Source organism: Cyprinus carpio, chromosome A12 (genome assembly GCF_018340385.1).
Source record: "Cyprinus carpio isolate SPL01 chromosome A12, ASM1834038v1, whole genome shotgun sequence".
Taxonomy (NCBI): Eukaryota; Metazoa; Chordata; class Actinopteri; order Cypriniformes; family Cyprinidae; genus Cyprinus; species Cyprinus carpio.
This window is the reverse complement of record NC_056583.1, coordinates 1,996,616-2,020,151: the sequence shown is the minus strand read 5'-3', so window position 1 is coordinate 2,020,151 and position 23,536 is coordinate 1,996,616. Positions and strand designations below refer to the sequence as shown.

General features: G+C 36.0%; 3 protein-coding genes across 3 annotated transcripts; 2 read left to right on the top strand and 1 right to left on the bottom strand.

Moving 5' to 3' along the window:
* Nucleotides 1-654: 654 nt before the first annotated feature.
* On the bottom strand, nt 655-5,726 carry g6pc3 (glucose-6-phosphatase catalytic subunit 3). The gene is made up of 6 exons (XM_042767111.1): nt 5,332-5,726; nt 2,768-2,874; nt 2,572-2,662; nt 2,374-2,492; nt 2,051-2,192; nt 655-1,361 (listed from the first exon to the last, which is right to left on the bottom strand). Exons 1-6 carry the CDS (start codon nt 5,547-5,549, stop codon nt 1,019-1,021), a joined length of 1,020 nt encoding a protein of 339 aa, XP_042623045.1. The 5' UTR covers nt 5,550-5,726; the 3' UTR covers nt 655-1,018.
* Nucleotides 5,727-9,549: 3,823 nt separating this feature from the next.
* Nucleotides 9,550-19,225, top strand: lsm12b (LSM12 homolog b). Its single transcript, XM_019112879.2, has 5 exons — nt 9,550-9,728; nt 11,579-11,712; nt 15,883-15,992; nt 17,126-17,252; nt 18,559-19,225. The coding sequence occupies exons 1-5, from the start codon at nt 9,602-9,604 to the stop codon at nt 18,649-18,651; spliced, it is 591 nt and encodes a 196-aa protein (XP_018968424.1). The 5' UTR covers nt 9,550-9,601; the 3' UTR covers nt 18,652-19,225.
* A 561-nt stretch (nt 19,226-19,786) lies between these two features.
* LOC109099363 (slit homolog 2 protein) lies at nt 19,787-23,210 on the top strand. Its single transcript, XM_019112880.2, has 2 exons — nt 19,787-21,502; nt 21,954-23,210. Exons 1-2 carry the CDS (start codon nt 21,230-21,232, stop codon nt 22,737-22,739), a joined length of 1,059 nt encoding a protein of 352 aa, XP_018968425.1. The 5' UTR covers nt 19,787-21,229; the 3' UTR covers nt 22,740-23,210.
* The last annotated feature ends 326 nt before the right edge of the window (nt 23,211-23,536 follow it).

Below are 23,536 nucleotides of genomic sequence, written 5' to 3'. Positions count from 1 at the left end.
AAGATTTTTTTTTATCAGACTTGCTCACACTTGCTCACCAATAGATCCTCTGCAGTGAATGGGTGCCGTCAGAATGAGAGTCCAAACAGCTGATAAAAACATCACAATAATCCACACCACTCCAGTTCATCAATTAACGTCTTGTGAAGTGAGAAGCTGCATGTCCTAAATTAATTCAAACCTTATATAAATGTTTTTATTAGCTGTTTGGACTCTCATTCTGACGGCACCCATTCACTGCAGATGATCCTTCACTGAGCAAGTGATGCAATGCTACATTTCTCCAAATCTTATAAAAAAACAAACTCATCTACATCTTGGATGGTCTGAGGGTGACTACATTTTGAGAAAATGTTCTTTTTTTGGGTGAACTATTCCTTTAAACAGTCATGTATGATACGTCAGATCATATTGGCTGTTGAGAAGAGAAAATTACAACTTGATTTTCACCTGGAAAATGGTATCAATCCTCTGGCCATATCTATGGACCAGATACCTGAACCTATTACCTTTTACATCACTCTAAACACCTAATAAACACCCTAGCAACTATCTAAAACACCTTAGAATCATAATCAGCAAACGCTGGAAAATAAACTTCTTTGTGGTGAGTTCTTCACAGAAAATGTTAAAGTCTTTTTTGATTGCTTTTGCTTATAAGCAAGTTTATTATAACCAAACATTTTGGTTTCGACACAAGAAGAGACAATTCAAGTAACTTAACAGTTAAACAAAATAAATAAATAAACCGTTACGTAGAACAGCCTTCTACAAAGTACTTTTTAAAAGAATCATCAAAGAACAACAGCAACAAGAAACATTTTTACTTAAGACTTTCTTTGGCACAAACTAAATGTTTATGCAGTGCAGCAATCCTTTTCGATTTTGCTCCAAAAGCGTTCTTTAAAGCTCAAACAGAACTCCATATATGATTGATCTTAAAGCTGATGGTTGTTTTTGTGTCAAGAGCTTACTGTATGACGGCTGGTTCAAACACCAGAGGCTGTGACATTCACTTTTACTCCCTCTTGGGTTTGGCTGTGAGATGATGCACAAATCCTGGCACCAACACCATGACCACCTGCGGCACAATGCTGTATTTGAGAAAAAACAGCGAGTAGAAGAGAAGAGGAGGAACGGTGGGTACGGGGAAGCTGCTGATGTAGTGGAGCGCTATGGACGAGAGGGCCAGACAGAGAGTCCTGGGAACCCATGGAAGATCCCATCCACCTGGCTTCCAGTACTGTGCGAGTCCTAGTCCCAGCAGAACCCCGGCGTCTCGGTTCAGAGAGGAGAAGGGCGCCGTGTCCAGACGGATCCACTCGGAGCGAGAACACCACCTCTTAGCCAGTGAGATTGACCTGCAGTTCAGAGTTCAAGACGGTCAGTATGCAGTGGAAAAAATGTTTTCATAAAGATAAAGACTCATTAACACACAGTGCTGCGTAGACTGTTACCGATTACAAATGACATGACGAAACAATCTATTAGATGACACATTTTAGGTAATGTATTCAAATTACTTTTGACCAAACTCATTTATCACACTGATCTGACAGATTTCTATTCTGTATAAGAATAAAAATTATATCTAAAAATATTTATAGAAAATAGAACATCTATAAAAAACATATCCCATCTTTGTCCGCAACATGAAGGAAATGCAGGGGGTTTGTGAGCTGATGAAAACTAACGATTAATATATCATAAAAAATGTACAATAAATAATTTTACAATAAACCTTAAAAAAAAATCAAATACTTAAATACTAAAAAAATTAATTCATTTATATATATAAAAAATATTTAATAATACAATTATTTAAAAATAATAATTACTAATATTATCAGTTATATTAATAAGTATTTAATTTTGGTAATCAGTACTGGGAATTTAACCAGTTGGTATTTTGAGGCCCGATATTGTTATGATTAGGGCTAGACAGATTCGCCATTTAATTATAACAAAAGAGATTGAGAAAATAAATGATTTAAACTAAATACATGTAATGTTTGTATACAATATTTACTCAATATAACACTGTACACACCAAGAAAGATCAACTCCAATATTTTGCAGGGCACCATGCATGAGAAGAGCTCCGAGGAGCAAAGCCAAGCTGAAGCGAAAGAAGAACAGCAGAGGGCGACATTCAGGCACAGTCCTGTTCAGAAAAATCCCCAGAAACACCCCTGTGGAGAGAGTGCATAAAGATACAAATTCATAATATAATACAATATAATACATATAATACATATAATATAATATAATGCAATGCAATGCAATGCAATGTAATGTAATGTAATGTAATGTAATGTAATACAATACAATACAATACAATACAATACAATACAATATAATTTAATTTCTGACCTGCCAGAAGACCTGCAATGACTTGATGTGGGAAGTGAGCTAAGATGAAGATTCGAGAGAGGCCTACACATGCCAAAAACACTGCATACAACAGATACGGCACTGCAGCTAATATCTTACTGTAAGAGAGAGATCATTAAGTCACTTTTACATACGAATAACCTACATTTCTATATCATGAGAGCCTTAAAGACAGACCTGCCTGTGCGAGTGTGAAAGGAGGAGGCCAGGAAAGAGACGATCACCCACCAGACAGCACCAGTGACCATGGCGTGACCTGACGGACTGCCTGAGAGAGACAGACGAGGAGTCGCGTGTCAGCAGCTGGTTTCTAATGTCTTCACATCCAGGAATGGTTCAGGTAAAGTATAAGAGGTTTACTTTGCTGCTTTACCTGGGCCGGTCTCACAGGTAGACAGGAACTGCTGGACTTTTGGTGGGTTTTTAGAAAACAATCCAGAATGTCCAATCCACCAATAAGGCCTCTCGCCAAACAGGATCCTGACATAAAATGTCAACATGTGAAATCTTAAAAAACTTAAAAATCTAATAATCTATTATATACAAAATGTAAATATTACTAGGTTTTACCCATTTGTCAGAAATAAGTTTTTAATAATTTTAAATATATAATAAAATGTAGTTTGGTCACTTATTCTTTTATATATTTTAATAAGTGCAGGTCAGAATATATCTGTTACACTGAATGACGATGGAACATCATTTTACCCATATTTTAACACGTCATTCAGCAAAAAATACAAACAACTAATAGCATTAAATATGATATCATAAAATAAAAAACAAATCACAAATAAATTTCAAAATGTTCATTTACACCAAACACCAAAATGAGACATCCCGTCTTTGACCAATATATATATAATCACTTTAAATGCATTTAAAAAAATGAATAATTATGGAACATATATATACATACATACATACATACATACATACATATATATATATATATACACTACCGTTCAAAAGTTTGGGATCAGTAAGACTTGTAATGTTTTTTAAAGAAGTCTCTTCTGCTCATCAATACTGCATTTATTTGATTAAAAATACAAAAAAACCTGTAATCTTGCAAAATGTTATTAGAATATTAAATAATGGTTTCTATTTAAATATCCTTTAAAATATAATTTATTTCTGTGATGCAAAGCTGAATTTCCAGCATCATGACCTCCAGTATAAAGTGTCACATGATCCTTCAGAAATCATTCTAATATGCAGATTTATTATTAGAATTATCCAACAGTTGTGCTGTGCCCAAATATTTTTTTGGAAACTGCAATAATTTTTTCAGGATTCTTTGATGAATAAAAAAGTAAAAAGAACAGCATTTCTTCAAAATAGAAATCTTTTCTAACAATATAAATCTTTTCTATCACTTCTTATCAATTTAACACGTCCTTGCTGAATGAAAGTTTTAATTTCTTTCAAAAAAATAAAAAATTAAAATTTACTGACCCCCAAACTTTTGAACTGTAGTGTATATTGTTAAAAAAGATTTCTATTTTAAATAAATGCTTTTCTTTTTAACTTTTTATTCATCAAAGAATCCTGAAAAAAGTATCGCAGCTTCCAAAAAATATTTGGCTGTTGCCAAGATTGATAATTCTAATAATAAATCAGAATGTTAGAATGATTTCTGAAGGATCATGTGACACTTTATACTGGAGTCATGATGCTGAAAATTCAGCTTTGCATCACAGAATAAATAATATTTAAAGGTATTTAAATAGAAACCATTCTTTTATATTCTAATCACATTTTGCAAGATTACAGGTTTTTTTTTTTTTTTGCATTTTGATCAAATAAATGCAGCCTTGATGAGCAGAAGAGACTTCTTTAAAAAACATTACAAGTCTTACTGATCCCAAACTTTTGAACGGTAGTGTATATATATATATATATGGGTCAAAGATGAAAAAGTGTTTAAGCATAAAAAAAAGTGTAATACTGCTTTAAACTGTTAAACTGTTTTAAACTGTAGTTTTTCCCCCCAAAAATGCAAAAAGTTTTCTGTTTTATTTAATTGCAATTTTGTTTTTGTTTTTCTGAGCAAAAAATAAATATCATACATTTTCCCCTGATTTACAGAAGACACCCAGTAAAATGTCATTCAGTGTAACAATCTCGTCAGGCATATTTACAACAAAAATCAATTTATGACATACTAAAAGACTAATTACTTTCACCCCAAATACTAATGAGTTGTAATTTTACATTTTTAACATTTGCCACTATCCTAGGTTTTGCCCATTTGTCAGTAAGAATTTTGTACTAATTTAAAACAGAATAAAATTTAGTATGCTCCATTATTCTTTTAAATATTTTAATACGTGCACGTCAGAATAAGCATGTTGTTTGAATTTTTGCATAAATATCGTGTTACACTGAATGACAATCTAACATAATTTCAACCAAATTTTGACATTTTATTCTCCAAAGACTTATTTGAAACCTTAAAAGTAGACATTTTACTTGCATTTAATGTGCTTTCTATGGACACAAAATCACTTTTGTACATTTCTTTTGATGCGGACATCTTAACTTCTTTGATATATATATACATATACATACAAATATACACATATATATATATATAGTATATATATATATATATATAATAATAATATATATAGATATATATATATTATATATATATACATATGTCAATATTAATTTAGTAATCTTTTTATTATGAATCAATAGTGCATTTAAAGTACTAAATATTATACACAAAGTGATATATTATATTACTAACGTGTATACAAACATGTATACAGTTCAGTAGAAAACAGTACTAATAACACTAATAATAATAAAATAGAAATCAGTTAATATACATATTACATAATAACAACTTCCTCATAGACATCTATTAGCTCTGACATTTCATGTGAGTTTAGATCCCGACATCCGAGGATGCAAAGCAATGCCTACCATTTGAAAACCAGATTAAGCCACTCTGCTAAAGCTGTTACCCAGAGAACAGCGATGCCGGTCCGTCGATGTGTGTAGAACACGAGAGGAAAGACCAGCAGCACTGCAGCTTTCGGGTCTCCCAGATGAGAAGCAATGAGCCAGAAGCCCTCGTAGCTTCTCGTTCTCCGCTGAAGCTCCTCCGCCATCTGAACGCCTTGGCGGTATACGGTCTCCATTATAGGAAGATGAATAAACGTCAAGCAGTAAAGTTAAGATCGCTTGTTCATCATACAGCTAACAGATACATTAAACTAAAGCGCCTGTCAACGATGCTCCTGCAGCTAGTAATCTGTCAGCTGTGTCTCGCAAACTTCCACGTTACTGTTCTTACGGGGGCCGCAGTGGGACAAACTACACTGAAACGCATATTTTAAATTATACCCCTTGAATGTAGATGTAATATTTCGTCATATTTGTAATATATGGGACCTGTATTTTAGCAAGCATTCTTGTTAAAATACTTTTAACCATTCGATCTTTGGACAGACTTTTACCGCAAACATTTGATTAGTTTTATTATTATATTTATTGAGTACATGTTCAAAGAATATTTGTGTGTTCTCAGTTTTTTTGCGAATAGTTTGGCAGTCCTGATCAAACCAATTTTTCTCATTTTTGGGTATTTGATTTTTTCCATTTTTTGTTTTCAATCATAAATATATATATATACACACACAAAAAAATAAACACACATATACACAAAAAAAAAAAAAAAAAAATAAAAAAATATACACACACATATATATACACACATATATACACACATATACACACATATATATACACATATATATACACACATATATATACACATATATATATATATACACATATATATACACACATATATACACACACATATATGCACACACATATACGCACACACATATACGCACACACATACACGCACACATATACGCACATATATATACGCACATATATATACGCACATATATATACGCACACATATATACGCACACATATACGCACACATATACGCACATATATATACGCACACATATACACGCACACATATACACGCACACATATACACGCACACATATACACGCACACATATAAACACACATATATACACACATATATATATATATATATACACATATATATACACACATATATACCAGGGCTCCAAACAAAAAAATTGAGTAAGGAGCCATTGGCTCCTATAAGAAAAAACTTAGGAGCCAAATAATTTTTTTAGGTGCCACAGAATAAACATGTTTTATTTATTTTACGATTATTATTATTTATTTATTTACATTTCAACATTTCAATCATACTGTCATGTGTTTAGGTCTCATCTTTTCTTGACTTTATCAGCATTTTAATCCATCTTGTAGATGACCTGGGAACTAAGGTTCACTTAAAGTGGGAACTAAATGTCTTTTCCAGCTTGAAACATACAGTCACAAAGACTACAGTCACAAAGAATTGTTCATTACACAGAATCTGTACCAGTATCATGGAGCATAAGCATCACTTGGCCCACTGAGTGTAGCTTGGGCTCCTCCTACATGAGACATTTCAGGTATGTTGTACTGTAGGATGTCTTATAAAATAGCCTACCTTTTGATGTTAAATACATGTTCACTATGTACTATATTAGTAAAGAGAAAGATTAAATGGGTTCACTTGCCCTTGAACTGAGGCGCTAAAGTGACCGCGCCTGCCGCATTAAGGAGCGCCAGAACTGTATGTTTGAATCTCGTTATGAATTCGGAATAATTTTAAAGCATGCATGCTGTGTGGACTCTCATGCTGTCAGCTGGGCACTGATGTAGTTCAGCAGCTGTATTTGCTTGTCCTTCCAGGGCCTGAGCGTGGCTCCTGGAGTGTGTGAGTGGTGCTGGTTCAGTGTGTTATCAGCTGAGCGTGCATGAGCGGGTGGAGGGCTGGTTGCTGCTGCTGCTGGTGGGCTCTTCCGAGTGTTGCTCCTCTGTCTGGAGTGATGTTTTTGTGGTCGGGGGTGTCTTGGATGGTGATCTGGTGCAGACTGGGGTTTCTGCTGATGGACTGGTGTAGCTCTGTGGTGGTGTAGCGCTGGTGCATGGGGTGTTCTGATGTGGATTTTAGCATGGTGTGGGGGTCCCTGGTATTGTGCAGCCAGTGGTGGTCGCTCTCTGTGATGGGACTGTAGGTTTCTGCTGGGTGTCTGGTTTTGTGTTCTGTAGATTGGCAGCTGTGTTGTTTTCAGGTGGTTTGTCTGCCCTACGCTGTGTCTTTCAGTGTTTTTGCAAACACATTGACTTTTTCCTTCTTTATGTGTACATGGTCGTACAGGTCTCTGATTGTGATGGAGGGGTGATGAGCCAGGTGCACATTTGGCAGGTGAGCACATCCTTTGGAGACGTCAGCGTTGACTCTCTGAATGGAGTCTGGGTGGATGTCTCTGAAGGGTAGAGATGGTGATTTTTGTGTTGGGGTAGGTCTCTGTAGCCTTCTCTGCTAATCTGCAGATCAGCTGCCCAACTCTCTCTCCTGTTCTCTTCTCAGGTCGTTGGTGTCTGTGTGTATGATGATATGTGAGGGTGTGCCAAAGCTGGACTCAGAAAGTATTCTGAGGGCATCCCCTGTTTTTGGGCACCAGAGTTTTGTTGTTTTACGGCCTGGAAACAGTCTTTCTCCTTGTAGGAACTTCCCTTTGGAGCCCATGTATGGATTTGTTTGGATTTGCTCTCTCTCTCTCTCTCGCTCTTATTTTGTATTGACTTTAATGAATTTAATAAATTTTATTTTAATTTAGTAAACTTTTCATTTATTTTGCAAAGTTGTACATTCACGATCTAAAAAAAAATTCAACTCAAAGGACGAGATGTGCTTTGATGAAACCATTCCAAACATGAAAAAAAAAAAAAAAAAAAAAAAAAAAAAAAAATATATATATATATATATAAGAAATATATATATACAGTACAGGTCAAAAGTTTAGAAACATTAATATATATATATATATATATATATACAGTACAGGTCAAAAGTCTAGAAACATTACTATTTTTAATGTTTTTGAAAGAAGTCTCTTCTGCTCATCAAGCCTGCATTTATTTGATCAAAAAATACAGAAAAACACTAATATTGTGAAATATTATTACAACTTAAAATAATAGTTTTCTATTTGAATATACTTAAAAAAAAATATATATCCTGTGATGCAAAGCTGAATTTTCAGCATCATTACTCCAGCCTTCAGTGTCACATGTAACATCCAGTCTATCACATGATCATTAGAAAATCATTCTAATATATCTGATTTATTATGAAGGTGTTGGAAACAGTTCTGCTGTCTAATATATTTGATGAATAAAAGGTTAAAAAGAAACTGCATTTTATTCAAAATAAAAAATAAAAAATTCTAACAATATATATTCTAATAATATATTTTCTTTACTATCACTTTTTATCAATTTAACACATCCTTGCTGAATAAAAGTATTGATTTTATTTAAAAAAAAAAGAAAGAAAAAAAAATACTGACCCCAAATTACTGACCCAGTAGTGTATATTGTTATTACAAAATATTTTTTTTTTTAAAAAACATAGCTTCTTTTTTTTTTTTACTTTTTATTCATCAAAGTATCCTAAAAAAGTATCACATGTCAAATATTAAGCAGCAGAAACTGTTTCCAACTTTCGATAATGAATCATCATATTAGAATGATTTCTAAAGGATCGTGTGATAATGATCCTAAAAATTCAGCTTTGCATCACAGAAATAATGATAATTTAAGGTATAATACATTTAAAAAACCAATTATTTTAAATTGTAATAATATATCAAAATATTTAAATGCTTTTATTCAGCAAGGGTACATTTAATTGTGACAGTTGTAATTAAAAAGTGACAGTTAAAGCTGTAAATCCTGAAGAAAAAATGCTTCACATTTTCCAAAAAAGAAAGAAAGAGTGTATATATATATATATATATATATTATATATATATATATATATATATATATATATATATATATATATATGTATGTAACTGCATACTATTTTATATATGTTATTTATCTCAGATTCTCTAAATTGTTAAATAATGCTTTTTGTTCTATATTTGACTGTTATTCCTATGCGAAATACAGTTTAAACAGAAAGAAACAATAAACTGGTCCCTTTCCTGTCACCTGATGTGACTCTGCGTCGTATGACGTCACGCCGTCGCACGCGTTTACGTAAAGCTCGCGCTCCGGTTTCCCTGGCGGAGAAGATGGCGGCTCCTGGACCGGGGGAGTATTTCAGTGTCGGGAGCCATGTCTCTTGCCTCACCTGTTTAGGCCAACGTTTGCAGGGAGAGGTGGTGGCTTTCGACTACCCGTCCAAGATGTTGACTTTGAGTATCCTTCATTCCTAGCACGTGTGCGTTTAGACGACCGTACCGTGAGCCGAGGCTCCGAGCGAGCGTGTTTATGTGTGCGCTAGTGGCCTCATTCAACGCCTGTTACTCCTTCATTTGCTTCCCGTGTTGTGTTCGGACTCGACCTGTTTGGTTTTCTCTTGGGTCCTTTTTTGCTAGGTTGATTTGATGCGGGTTTATAGTCGGAGAAGTGTTGTTTGTGGTTAGCGTGTTGATTAGCATGTCCTCGCCACCGACAGTATTAGCACGCGCGCTAAGCTAGTGTCTCTCCAGTGTAATAATGGCAGCACTCACAGGACGTGCTACACACGATATACGTTCTTTTATTCATTAAGTGTTATTTAGGGAAAATACACCAGGCTGAGTAGTATCAGCCACTTGTGTTTCTCATAATACACGAGGTATCTAGCTCTACTGTTCTCAGATCAGTTATATCAGACTGAGTTTTAACCCTTGTTGTACAAATAAGGGAGTTTTTTTGTGAATACTGAGATTGGAAAAATGACAAGCTAATTTCTAATCCCTATATAATGGAAAACATATCGCGAAAAGGTTTTGAATTTGCTGATAAACTGCCTGTTTATAGTTTTATACACTTTTGGACGTGCTGTTTTAAAGGGGTTGACACACCCTGTGTCCTGGCATGCGTGCAAGATTCAGGCCTTTTTTTAAATCATTATTATGATTTTTAAAGTACTGTCTATAGAACATGTCTTTTAAGGCTTTAAGCCTGTAGTGTGTTTATAAAAATCAGAATCGCACGTTCTGTATTATGTTTAATACATCAGACTTTTATTGCTCTGATAGTGTGATGCTGTTTTATTCAGAGGCTCAAACTGATCAGAAATAGGCAATTTGGTGCAGATGTTGAAATTTATATGACAAAAAAAAAAGTTTATGAAAGTCTGATGCTTGTAATGCGAATCAGTGAGATCTTTATAACAGACTGACTATATAAAATGATATAAATATTAGTTGTTACTCTGTATCTGCCAATGATACATCTTGGTGAGCTGATATTTAAATGCTTGGTTTTATGATCAAAGCTCTGTAGTTACAAAATATATAATGATGACGATCTTATTTGATACATTTTCTCTCTCTCTCTCTCTCTCTCTCTCTCTCTCTCTCTCATATGTAATGTAAACTTTGAGAGACCAGTCCCGCAACCTGAAAGTGGACTTTTACACTAAAAGGCGCTTTACTTTTTAAGTGAAGTATCGTTGAGACGAAAGAAGGCGTGTAGATTGTTTGCAATAGGTTTCTCATTGTGTGGATCATTTAGAGGCTTTAGAAATCAATGGATAAAATATAACAGTATGCATTGATTTAAGGATAGATTGAATGTGTTTTTCTGGTATCTACAAAGATGGAGTCTGAAGTTGACTTGTTCGTAGTGATTAATGAATACGTCTGCTTGTCACATGCGGTTGACCTTCATATATCTAGAAATCACACTTGAGTGTGACCTTTGATGGTTTGATTCTTTGTCATATCAAGCCTGTCATCTGTCACTTTTTTCCCCCATCTTATCTTTTGTGGGCTTGCTCAACCAGTTACTCATATTGGTTTCATTACGGTTTCATTTTCTGTATTGACTCTTTACTCATTTTGTGTCTAAACTTGTGTGGACCGTTGAATCAGAGCAGCAGAAGGAAGTGCTAGTTGAGCCTCTCTTGATATCTTTGGTGTCTTGCACACAGGTTTGTCATTGTCTGCTTGCTGTGTTTAGTAAACTAGTTTTCCAAAAAAAGAGTTTCAACATCTACCTATTGCATAATCTTGTCTTGATGTCTTGGTTTGGTTTCTCCTTAACCCTTCTCCTCCCAGAATGTCCTTCCTCCAGCGGTAAGCCCAACCTCAGTGACGTCATCTTGGTTAACTTAGCCTATGTTTCAGATGTGGATGTTATTAACGACCGCACCGAGACTCCTCCTCCTCTAGCATCCTTGAATATTAGCAAGGTAAGCTCACATTTTATGCTTAAATCATATTGAGAACCGAGGTTGTGTGGTACAGTCACAATTTTATATAGGCCTTCTAGTAGGAGTCATTTTAATTCATGGTAGAGCTCTGTATCACAGTATTGTCGGTGTTGCCTATTGGTAATACCTATACTAATGTTAACTAGAGGTCAGCTGATAGCTAGGTTGGACCACACTGGCCAATAAACAATTAATCAACCGATTGAAAAAAAAAAAAAAAAAAATAGTTACATATTGATCGTTAAAGTTAGTTGATAGTTCATTAACTAATGTCACTAATGTCTCATGTCACTAGCTTTAAATCGGCAACTTTGCTGGAAAATAAAAGCATTAAAGGGTTAGTTCACCCAAAAATTAGCCCATGATTTACTCAACCCTTAAGGCATCCTAGTCCAATCCATTCAGAGTTATATTTAAAAATGTATTTGATCTTCCAAGCTTTACAATGGCACTCAGTAGCCGCTTTTCCACTGTCGGGCCAGTGCGAGCCAGGGCTTAAAACGGGCCGGGCGGGGCTAATAGCCTCGGGCCAGTAGCACGAGGCCAGAATAGCCTGCGTTTCCACCGTCGGGCAAGAAGCTCCGCTGCGCGTCACTAAAACCCGCCCTTTACACGCCTCTCAGGAACAACGTCATGCAACCCCATCATTTCACCAACAAAGAGAAGTTATCAGAAAACTAATGAGAAATAAGTCACTGGAAATAGCGCGATCACAAAACGAACACGATAACAGCAGCCTTTTGCTTGCATGCTTTGTTAAATATTCAAATTCAAAAGCATCGATGTTTTACTATAAGTGATACATTGAGCATAATTAATCAATTTATCAGGACTCAAAATTAATCACACAGAAATAAATGTATTTCTATTTTAATTATTTATTTTTAACGCTGAAGCGTTATGAAAATAGCCTGCTTATTCAGTCGAGACTGTTTCTGTTTATTTGTAGCCACATACATCACATTTACAATGAATGATAATTTCTCTATTTTTATAAAAGCTCCCGAACAAAAAACATTACTATATTTTTATGACATAGGCTACTTGGAGCTAAACTCTCGAGACGAGACTTATGACAGATAAAATGTTACTACACGATTGTGATAGAGAATAAGAAGCTGACGTCTGATTTCTTCAAACGGTCACATTTACCATGTTTACTATGGTAACGTTAATACCTAGCGTGCATATTCTTTTGCATCGCTTATACAGTCAGGTCCATAAATATTGGGACATCGACACAATTCTAATCTTTTTGGCGCTATACACCACCACAATGGATTTAAAATGAAACGAACAAGATGTGCTTTAACTGCAGACTTTCAGCTTTAATTTGAGGGTATTTACATCCAAATCAGGTGAACGGTGTAGGAATTACAACAGTTTGTATATGTGCCTCCCACTTTTTAAGGGACCAAAAGTAATGGGACAATTGGCTCCTCAGCTGTTCCAATGCCAGGTGTGTGTTATTCCCTCATTATCCCATTTACAAGGAGCAGATAAAAGGTCCAGAGTTCATTTCAAATGTGCTATTTGCATTTGGAATCTGTTGCTGTCAACTCTCAATATTGAGATCCAAAGAGCTGTCACTATCAGTGAAGCAAGCCATCATTAGGCTGAAAAACCAAAAACAAACCCATCAGAGAGATAGCAAAAACATTAGGTGTGGCCAAATCAACTGTTTGGAACATTCTTAAAAAGAAAGAACGCACCTGTGAGCTCAGCAACACCAAAAGATCCGGAAGACCACGGAAAACAACTGTGGTGGATGACCGAAGAATTCTTTCCCTGGTGAAGAAAACACCCTTCACAAAGGTTGGCCAGATCAAGAACACTCTCCAGGAGGTAGGTGTATGTGTGTCAAAGTCAACAATCAGGAAGAGAAGACTTCACCAGAGTGAATACAGAGGGTTCACCACAAGATGTAAACCACTGGTGAGCCTCAAAAACAGGAAGGCCAGATTAGAGTTTGCCAAACAACATCTAAAAAAGCTTTCAGAGTTCTGGAACAACATCCTATGGACAGATGAGACAAAGATCAACTTGTACCAGAGTGATGGAAAGAGAAGAGTATGGAGAAGGAAAGGAACTGCTCATGATCCAAAGCATACCACCTCATCAGTGAAGCATGGTGGTGGTATTGTCATGGCGTGGGGCATGTATGGCTGCCAATGGAAACTGGTTCTCTTGTATTTATTGATGATGTGACTGCTGACAAAAGCAGCAGGATGAATTCTGAAGTGTTTCAAGCAATATTATCTGCTCATATTCAGCCAAATGCTTCAGAACTCATTGGACGGCGCTTCACAGTGCAGATGGACAATGACCCGAAGCATACTGCGAAAGCAACCAAAGAGTTTTTTAAGGGAAAGAAGTGGAATGTTATGCAATGGCCAAGTCAATCACCTGACCTGAATCCGACTGAGCATGCATTTCACTTGCTGAAGACAAAACTGAAGGGAAAAATGCCCCAAGAACAAGCAGGAAACTGAAGACAGTTGCAGTAGAGGCCTGGCAGAGCATCACCAGGGATGAAACCCAGCGTCTGGTGATGTCTATGCTTTCCAGACTTCACGCTGTAATTGACTGCAAAGGATTTGCAACCAAGTATTAAAAAGTGAAAGTTTGATTTATGATTGTTAATCTGTCCCATTACTTTTGGTCCCTTAAAAAAGTGGGAGGCACATATACAAACTGTTGTAATTCCTACACCGTTCACCTGATTTGGATGTAAAATACCCTCAAATTAAAGCTGAAAGTCTGCAGTCAAAGCACATCTTGTTTGTTTCATTTCAAATCCATTGTGGTGGTGTATAGAGCCAAAAAGATTAGAATTGTGTCAATGTCCCAATATTTATGGACCTGACTGTAAATATTTCTGCCTTTTACGGTGATTATAATCCACATCGGATCGGATCGAGTTATTTCAAACACTCGCTGCTGACTGAAAGTGAGTTTTGAGCTCAATTTATTTTAAAAAGTGTTTAATGCTGGTGTTATAGCTGTAGCTTTATGAAATGAACGGCGCTGATGCTCTCCAGACGCGGAGAAACTCTGCCTATGTTCATAACCACTCCTCTAGCCCCAGCTGGCCCGCTTTGGCCCAAGGTTTTCGTCGGGCCAAAAAACCCTGGCCGTTGGCCCCGAGGAAGCACCGACGAGGCACGATCAAGCCCCGGAAGTAACAGTGGAAACGCGACTGGCCCTGGCACGCACTAGCACGCCCGCTTTTGGCCCGACAGTGGAAATGGGCTAGTGAGTGTTACAGTGCATCAGTCCAAAAGAAGTGAAATTAAGCGCATACATCTAAAGTAAAACGTACCTCACACGGTTCTGGGGGGTGAATGAAGGCCTTCTGTATAAAATCCATGCGTTGTTGTAATAAAAATATACATTTTATTTATACACATCATCTGCCCATCTGCGTAAGACAGTGGTTGCAGAAGCTACAGAAGAGTGGTTGTAAAGTTTTAAATATGGATATGTTTCTCACAAGAATGAATGATTAAAAACATCAGAATCTATCGGACTTTCACACTCAAGCCTTTAAAGCATCAGCTTAATACACATTATTGTCTGTTGGTGTGGATGCTAAAATTGTTATAGATATATATTTTGGTACGTTACAAACAATAATGACATTCTGTGATGCTGTAAAATAGACAATATATATACACACCTGTGATTGTATGTCAATTAAATTTTTATGCCACACAAGGGAAGTTTAGTTTCATTTGTTTGCAAGAAAGTATGATTTTAGCATTACTAATATCACTAATAACCATGCATTATCTACCACCACAGAAGACGTGTTATTGCAGATTTTGCATCAGTTGAAATGTTTTTACCATTGTACAGTTTATACACATGACATCCAGCCATCAGCATTGCTTTACAGTTAATTGGTAGACGGCTAATACTGCTGTTTTAAATTGTAAGCATTTGGTCCATGTTGCATGTTCCAATTTTTTTTTTTTTTTTTTCTATTAAACCTCTGTTGGTTTCACATAATAATAATAATGCCTTATAAAAAAAACACTTCACACAACATGTACCAGATGAACATGTGATGGCAAATAATACAAGATGGAGAAGATCTGACACTGGTTTTTTTTTATTTTTTTAACATGTTTTTTTTTTCTCCCACAGCTTGCCAATCGGGCAAGGACAGAAAAGGAAGACAAGTTGTCCCAAGCCTATGCAATCAGTGCTGGGGTGTCAGTCGAGGGACAGCAATTATTCCAGACTATACACAAAACGTAAGATTTCCCCAACTTTACATACATTGCGAATCCAAATGCATTGATTAACACTTCTGGCTGAAGTTTAAAAGCATGTGAGATGAAGACTGCAGTCAGATCTGTAGCCTAGAAATTGTTTTCTTCCACCAGGGCCTGAATTTTGTTTTGGAAAATGGGGGGAATTCCCCCTTTAGGTGGCTCCTAAGGGTTTTTTTTTTTTTTTTTTTTTTGACATTTTCAAACTACAATCGTCCAACTTAAATGTTTGTGTTTTACATTTATAATGTTGTTGATTCATGTTTGTATTGTGAAGAAGATACTTAAAAAGGACTCTCTAACTCTGAATATATTTGAACTAAAAAAGACAAGTAATCAGTCAGTAATAAAATAAGAATAGATAAATGATAAGCAGTGGCACAAACAAATATAATAACAAGATACAACTAAAATGAACTCGGGTAGGTGTAACAGTAATATTCAGGTACAGAAATACCACAAAAACTGAATAATCTGTTTAACTTTAAAATAACACAGGTTAGTCTTCAATGCATAATTAAACATTTATGACAGACAGCAGCAGGTTTATTTAAGTTGCCGTCTCTTTAAGACCTCATGCACAGATCTAACAAAAGTTTTGTTTCTCAACTGGTTACGTTCACTTACTAGCCTATATACAGACAGTGTTTAGTATAAATTGACTGTTTACATGAATGCTCATCAAGACGTGCATTTTGAGATAATGTTGCATGTATTTGGCCGGTTAAGCACAATAAGGCGCAACACAACTTCATTCTGTAGTCAGGATGAAATGATACATAACGTCATCTGTCACGAGCGTCTTTCACGCGGAAATATTTGCAGGAATTTCCTGTGTTACAAGTGTGAAAATTGTGGGAATCAGTAGAATTATGTGCAGTCCCGCGGCGAAATTCAAGCCCTGTCTGCATTCAACAAGGTGGTCTCCCTTTGTGGGGTCTGCCATGATGATTGAGTTAAAGCTCAAGGTCTGATTTCAATAAACGCAATCATTTACTGAGAAATCAAGCCTAAACTTGAAGCATAAAATGTGTTTCTGTGTTTGATCGTGTTAGATGTTGCTCACAGCTGCTGTGCCCGTCTGGAGTTTGTTGTTTGATCTCTTTGTTTTCCAGCATCAAAGACTGTAAATGGCAGGAGAAGAACATCATTGTTATGGATGACGTCGTAATCTCACCACCGTACCAGGTGGAGAACTGCAAAGGCAAAGAGGGAAGTGCTCTAAGTCATATACGCAAAATTGTGAGTATCACGCGGTATCTTTCAATTCAGTAGTATAGTTTTCATTTCAGCGGTGTTACTCCTCTTCCAGTGGCATCCGTAGGTTTTCCAAGACAATATTAAAACAAAAGGCAGCAGTCATTTTTAAGTTCTGTTTCAAAATGCAAGATATTTCAAATGTGTATCTCGTAATATTAACATCTGATTTATGTACCTGGCACTGGGAGTATTTTCACAAACTTGTGACAAACTTACAGCAGAACCATGCATCTTTCATTTATATTTCTACATGGCTATATAATACAACTCTTCTTCAATCACGTCATCTAGTGATCTGTTATTGATACAACCACAACTGATAACGGATCGCTCAAGCGGGTACTGCGAGACATGTTGAGGTCATTAAAATGTCAGATTAATATTTTGCATTCAGTCATTTACTTATCAGGCAAGCATAACTGGGAAATTTACACATTGTAGTCTTTATCACCCTGCAGATGTTTCTTTTGCAAAATAACCTGCTGACTGTACACTCAGCCTTGGGAACCATTGCTATAAGGTGTTTTAAGAGAGCTAATGTTGTGAATAATTTATCCATAAAATGTCTTATCACTTATGTTTATTTTGTTCAATGTCCATATGAGTTTTAAAAGGAGATCTTAGGCAGAATGATGAATCAGGTAATCTTTACATGGTGAATTTAGTGTCACTCTGCCTGTCGTCTCATTTTGTATGCCAAATATATTTATTTGTATTGTAAAAAATAATTGTATAATAATTGCAATTGTACAATAGTAATATAATTGTTCAGAGCCTACTGATTAATCACCGGTTAGTCGATTTAATCATTCCAATAATCATTAGATTAATCGATTATCAAAATAATTTTGTTGCAACCCTATGTATTATACATTGAGATATGCATTATTTTACATATTACTTTTATATTTTACTTAACCTGTTGTGGTGGAGTCATATTTAATCTCCGTTTAAATAAATATGTCATGAAATGTTATGACCGCCAACAAATTGGAGCACAAACTGAATTATATCATGAAAAAGTAGATATCTTATGTGCAGTTGAAATGTTTGTATACCACAAAGGTTTTATTTATTTGAGTGTTGATGGGTAAATCTAAAAATACATACCAATTAAAATTGAATTAGATTTTTCCTGTAAACATATTTATGCTGTTTTGCATTAGAAAGCATGTCAGTTTAATTCTGTTTCTGAGTAGGCTGTTTGTACAGTGAATCGATGGATAAGAGCCTGATTCCTTGTATTCAGCTCTCACTTACTATGACTCGCTTGTCTCTCTCTCTTCAGGTTGAGAAACATTTTAAAGATGTGGAAAGCCAGAAGTCGATGCAGCGTACACAAGCACAGCAAACACAGAAGGACTCGTCTTTATCCTCCTGAGTGTGGGGGTGTGGCTCATCTGGGGAGGGCACCACGGGCATCGAGGGCCTAACAGCTGGTCGAAACCAGCGCTCTTCTCCCACTCTGCGGCGAAGTCCGAGGGTGGATGCACCAAGGGCCTAGGGTCTGGAAGATCAACAAAAGAAACAAAAAAAAAGAAAAAAAAAAAAATGTGAGAGTGAAAAGAGTTCATTCTAAATTAGACTTTATAAAGATAATTTAAAACACCAACCATCAAACAAACCATAGTTTCTTTGACTAAATTACAGTGTCTTATCCCCTTTCTGCCCCTTCTTCCTCCTCCTGTGTTTCATCTGAAATAGCTTTTCATATTTTCTTCTCTCTTACATCCTTCCTTCGCCTTCTATTCCATTTTGTCAAAAAAAAGAAGAGAAAAATCAAACCAGTCAGAAAAGCTTGTTAGCTTTTACTTTTTATGCTTTTTTTCTTTCTTTTGGCTGTTTATGTTCTACAGTTGTCTGTCTGTTCTGTATTTTAAACAAAATGTGACTTCAGATGCCACGCGTTACAAAGGACATTTTCTAAAATAAAGTAACAAAAATTCTGACTGTAATGCTGTGCTTTCAGTTGCTTTTTTTTAAAAAAAAACTTTGATTATACTATGCTTGCAAAAGGGGTGGGGAAAAAAAGGTTTGGTTTAAATGCTGAAACACTGTTTTACGGGTTCTAATCAAATAACGTTTGATTTGTTTTGCAAAAACAACATTCATTAACTTCCTATGGGGAGTTCCTTAGATTAACAACATTGATATGCGGCTGTTCTGTATAGCATGCATGGAATAGCTGGAAAAACTTCTTCATTCTTCAAACCAGTATACCACAATGCAGTACTCTTGACGTTGCATCTCTAATGTGATATATGAACCAAAAGTTACAAAAAGTTAAACATGCATCATGAGCACATTGCTCTTACACAAATTAAGGCCTTAAAAGAGTCTTAAATCAGAACAAAGTATTACATTTAAAGTCATGTCATTACGTTGCATTGCTTTGCAAAGAATAAATGGCTTCTTCAGTAAACATCCTTAAATCAAGATATATATATATAAACTTAAGAGATCATATCTTGGATGTATCTCCTTTTTTTTTTTTTTTTTTTTTTTTTTTTAAATTAATTTACAAATCTTTTGGTGGTTGTGTTTTCAAAGTTTGAAGCATTACTAATACAAATTTTGTACTACTTAGATATTTACATTCAGAGAAAATATGGTTTACTTGGTTTTAAAAAGTCTTAAATTTACCTTCATAAAACCTGGAAAAACACTGAAGTTTTGTTTCCCATTATATTTTAAACTATTTTTATATAGTAGACCGTGTAGATTATAATCTTGCCTACTATTCTAGGCCAAAAGCAAGCATTTATTCTCTAGTGGTATGTTTCCTCCTAGAGTATTTTTAGAAATCGGGGGGGGGATAAAAATTATTCTAGATGCCTGTGTAATTAGAATAAGGTTTACTGGTCACATATCTAAAATATCTTTAGCTACAGACTGCTGACAGCCTTTGGGTTAATTACACCGAGTTTCAATGAATTATTTATCACTGCTATGAACTATGAAGGGTTTTGACTTTCCTTGACCCTATTATGGTGGTGTGAGAAGGTCTTGATTGTTCTTGAATAATTAATGATAAAGGTTGGATTATTACTGTAACTAATACACATTGTTCCATTCACACCGCTGGAACCAGTTTCCATCTCAAAAAATACCAACATGTAGTACATGTCAAAGACAGTGTAAGAAGCTCCTTGAGGTTTCTGTTGAGATCTTTAGAGGAGCGCGTATGCTTTAGTGTAAGACTACACGTCCTGCTTCTAAATTGATGGACCGTTCAATGAAATATTCAGTGTGTACCAAGTACTCTTGTTTCTTGAGTGATGCAGTGTGCTTTGAGGATAAATCAAGTCAGTGTCATAGAGACTTAAAAGCAGGGTTGCATGTGAGATGCTTTTCTTCCAGGTGCAGAATTTAAAGTGTAAGTTTTGAGTTTCTTTTTAAATAGTGAAGCAAGAACCAAGGGTGCAGGTGTAGTGTAGTATTGTTCAGTTTTCAAGTTAGGGTAGAAATCTGATGGGATTTGTAGAGGAAATATGACTTAAAAGGCATGTTTCTGTTCAACCAGTGACTCCATATTCATCAAGACCGACTTGAGGTAAGTACAATTAGAGCTGTGATTTCTATATTGCTAAGCACTAATTAATGCCTTCACAGAAATTTGATCTATGCACATCTGTCCAGGAAAAAAGTTGACCAACATAAAAGCAAATAACTCCTATTCTGACTGTGTGAAATTATAAACGGATTAAAGGATTTGGAGCTCTTTATATAATTTGAGTTCTCATGCCAAGCCACAAATCCTTATAGATCTCAGACTGCAAGCTGTTTGAAAATGCATCATAAATGCACCAAATACACCAGTTGACTACTTCTTTTCAGCTCAACTTGACGGTTCTGCACTGAGGACGAACGAGACCAGTGTGCTGCTGGTTAATCTAGAACGTCTACAACCATTTCTTTCTTTATTTTTTTGAATGGAGACACTTTGAGCTGTGTTGAAGATGCTCTGCATCATATTATTAGCCTTCACTTTCCTCATGGTGGGGAGCTCGAAGCTCTGCCCTCATCAGTGCTCTTGTTACGACGCATCTGAGCTGGTGGACTGTCGATCCCGAGGGTTCACTCACATTCCCCACAGTATTCCACATGGCACATGGCTCCTGGACCTCAGTGGGAATAAGTTGTCGGAGTTGAGGAGTACCTCCTTTACTGGGATATGGGCTCTCCGGGTCCTTCTGCTTTCACAAAGCAATATGCAGGTGGTGCATTCTAAGGTGCGTTCAGTTTTGCTCGTCTTTGGGAATTTATTTTTCCACCTTTAAAGTGAAGGTTCTTTATTGGCATTGATGGCTCCATGAACAAGCCTTAACATCCATGGAATCTTTCCCCTGCACAAAAGTTTATTTTATAGTGGAAAATTGTTCTTGAGATTACTGGTTACTGAAAGTTTTTTGGGGAACCCAAAATGGTTCTTCTACACTTTTTAAAATAAAGGTTCCAATATGGGTTTTTTCACAAACATTTTTGGTTCCTCAAAGAACCTTTCAGTCAATGGTTATTAAAAGAACCATTTTTTTTCTAAGTGTGAAGAACTTTTTGATAAGTTAACATAACTATTTGATAAGTGAATTATATATTCAAAATGCATTCCCCTACTTCTGTCTTTGGTCTTCAAATTGCAGCTTTACAGGATCATTAGCTGAACGTGCCTTGTTTCCGTTCCAGGCTCTTTCCTCTCTGACCTTCCTGGAAAAGTTGGACCTGGCTTACAACGAGCTCCGTGTCCTTCCTCCAGATTTCTGTCAAGGGCTGACCACTCTTAAAGATCTCAAGCTTTCCCACAATGCTCTGGAACGCCTAGAGTCCCACTCTTTGGAGGACCTAGAAAGTCTGGAGAGGTTAGATCTCAGTCACAACCACATTCAGGTTATCGAAGTGGGGGCATTTCGTGGACTTACCATGCTAAGGCACCTTAACCTTGCATGGAATCAACTGACAGTCCTCCAAGGAGGCCTGCTCACCATGCAACAGAGTCTTGGAGTTCTTCTCGTGAACCACAACAATATCTCCAAGATTGAAACGGAAGCTCTGGCCCCCTTACAAACCCTCACCATCCTGAACTTAGAAGCCAACCAGTTGAGGAGCCTGAAGTTCAAGACGTTCTTAAACCTTCAGACGCCCAGCACGCATCTGCAGATGTCGGAGAACCCCTGGACGTGTGACTGTGAACTTCATCGCGTCTTCACTAAGATACTCCATGTCAGGCATCTCCACGTGGACGATTACATGAATATCACGTGCCATTCTCCGCTCTTATTGGCTGGAGCATCTCTGGGTTTGATGCACGGTCAGCTGTGTATCGCAGAAACAGCCACTGTCCTGATCATTACCGGAACTGTGATGGTCACTGTGGTGGCCGCTTTGGTTATGGCAGAACGCAAGCGCAAGAAGCAAAAAATGAACCTGGAAAAACAAGGAAATGATCCTATGCCTTGGGAGTCTCGCAAATGAAGAAAGTCAGCAGCTGTTAGCAATACAGGCTTATTTTACACAGCACGTCTTCATTTTTGTGCATGTAGTACATATCCATATTCACTTCAACATGATTTCAAAACTGAACCTATTTACTATGCCAATACATGCTCCTAGTCTTATTTTGAATGGACATTCCTCTTCAAAATATAAGAGTGCTGCAGGGATGATGCATTTATGTAGGCCAAAACCTAAAAACAAGCATTTCAACACTTCTGGTTCCATTGTCCTGAATGTCTTTTTTTTTTAGTTAAATGCCTGAAATAGTCTGTGATGAAAACAAGCTCAAGATATTTTTATGTTTTATTATACAACATAAAATACATCAGTAATAGCCCCTTGTGTTTTTTTTTAATGCTTTTAAGTGTCTTAATAAAGGCTAAAGGATAAAGTGTTTAAATCTGTCTACAGAGGTTGTCTTGGACATTAAACATCATCCCAGTGAACAGGTAAACTCATCTACTCAACTAGTCACTTTTACAGCCGGGTTTTGTTATTGTGCCCTTGCAAACTATTCAAACTCAAACTATATATATATATATATATATATATATATATATATATATATATATATATATATATATATATATATATAAAAAAAACATTTTCTGTAAAAGTTTGAGTTTGAATAGTTAGCAAGGGCACAATAACAAAACCAGGCTGTAAAAGTGACTACTTGAGTACTACACCAGAGTCACATGATGTGAAGCTTCTGACAACTTTTTCAGTCTGTGTATATATATATATATATATATATATATATATACACAGACTGA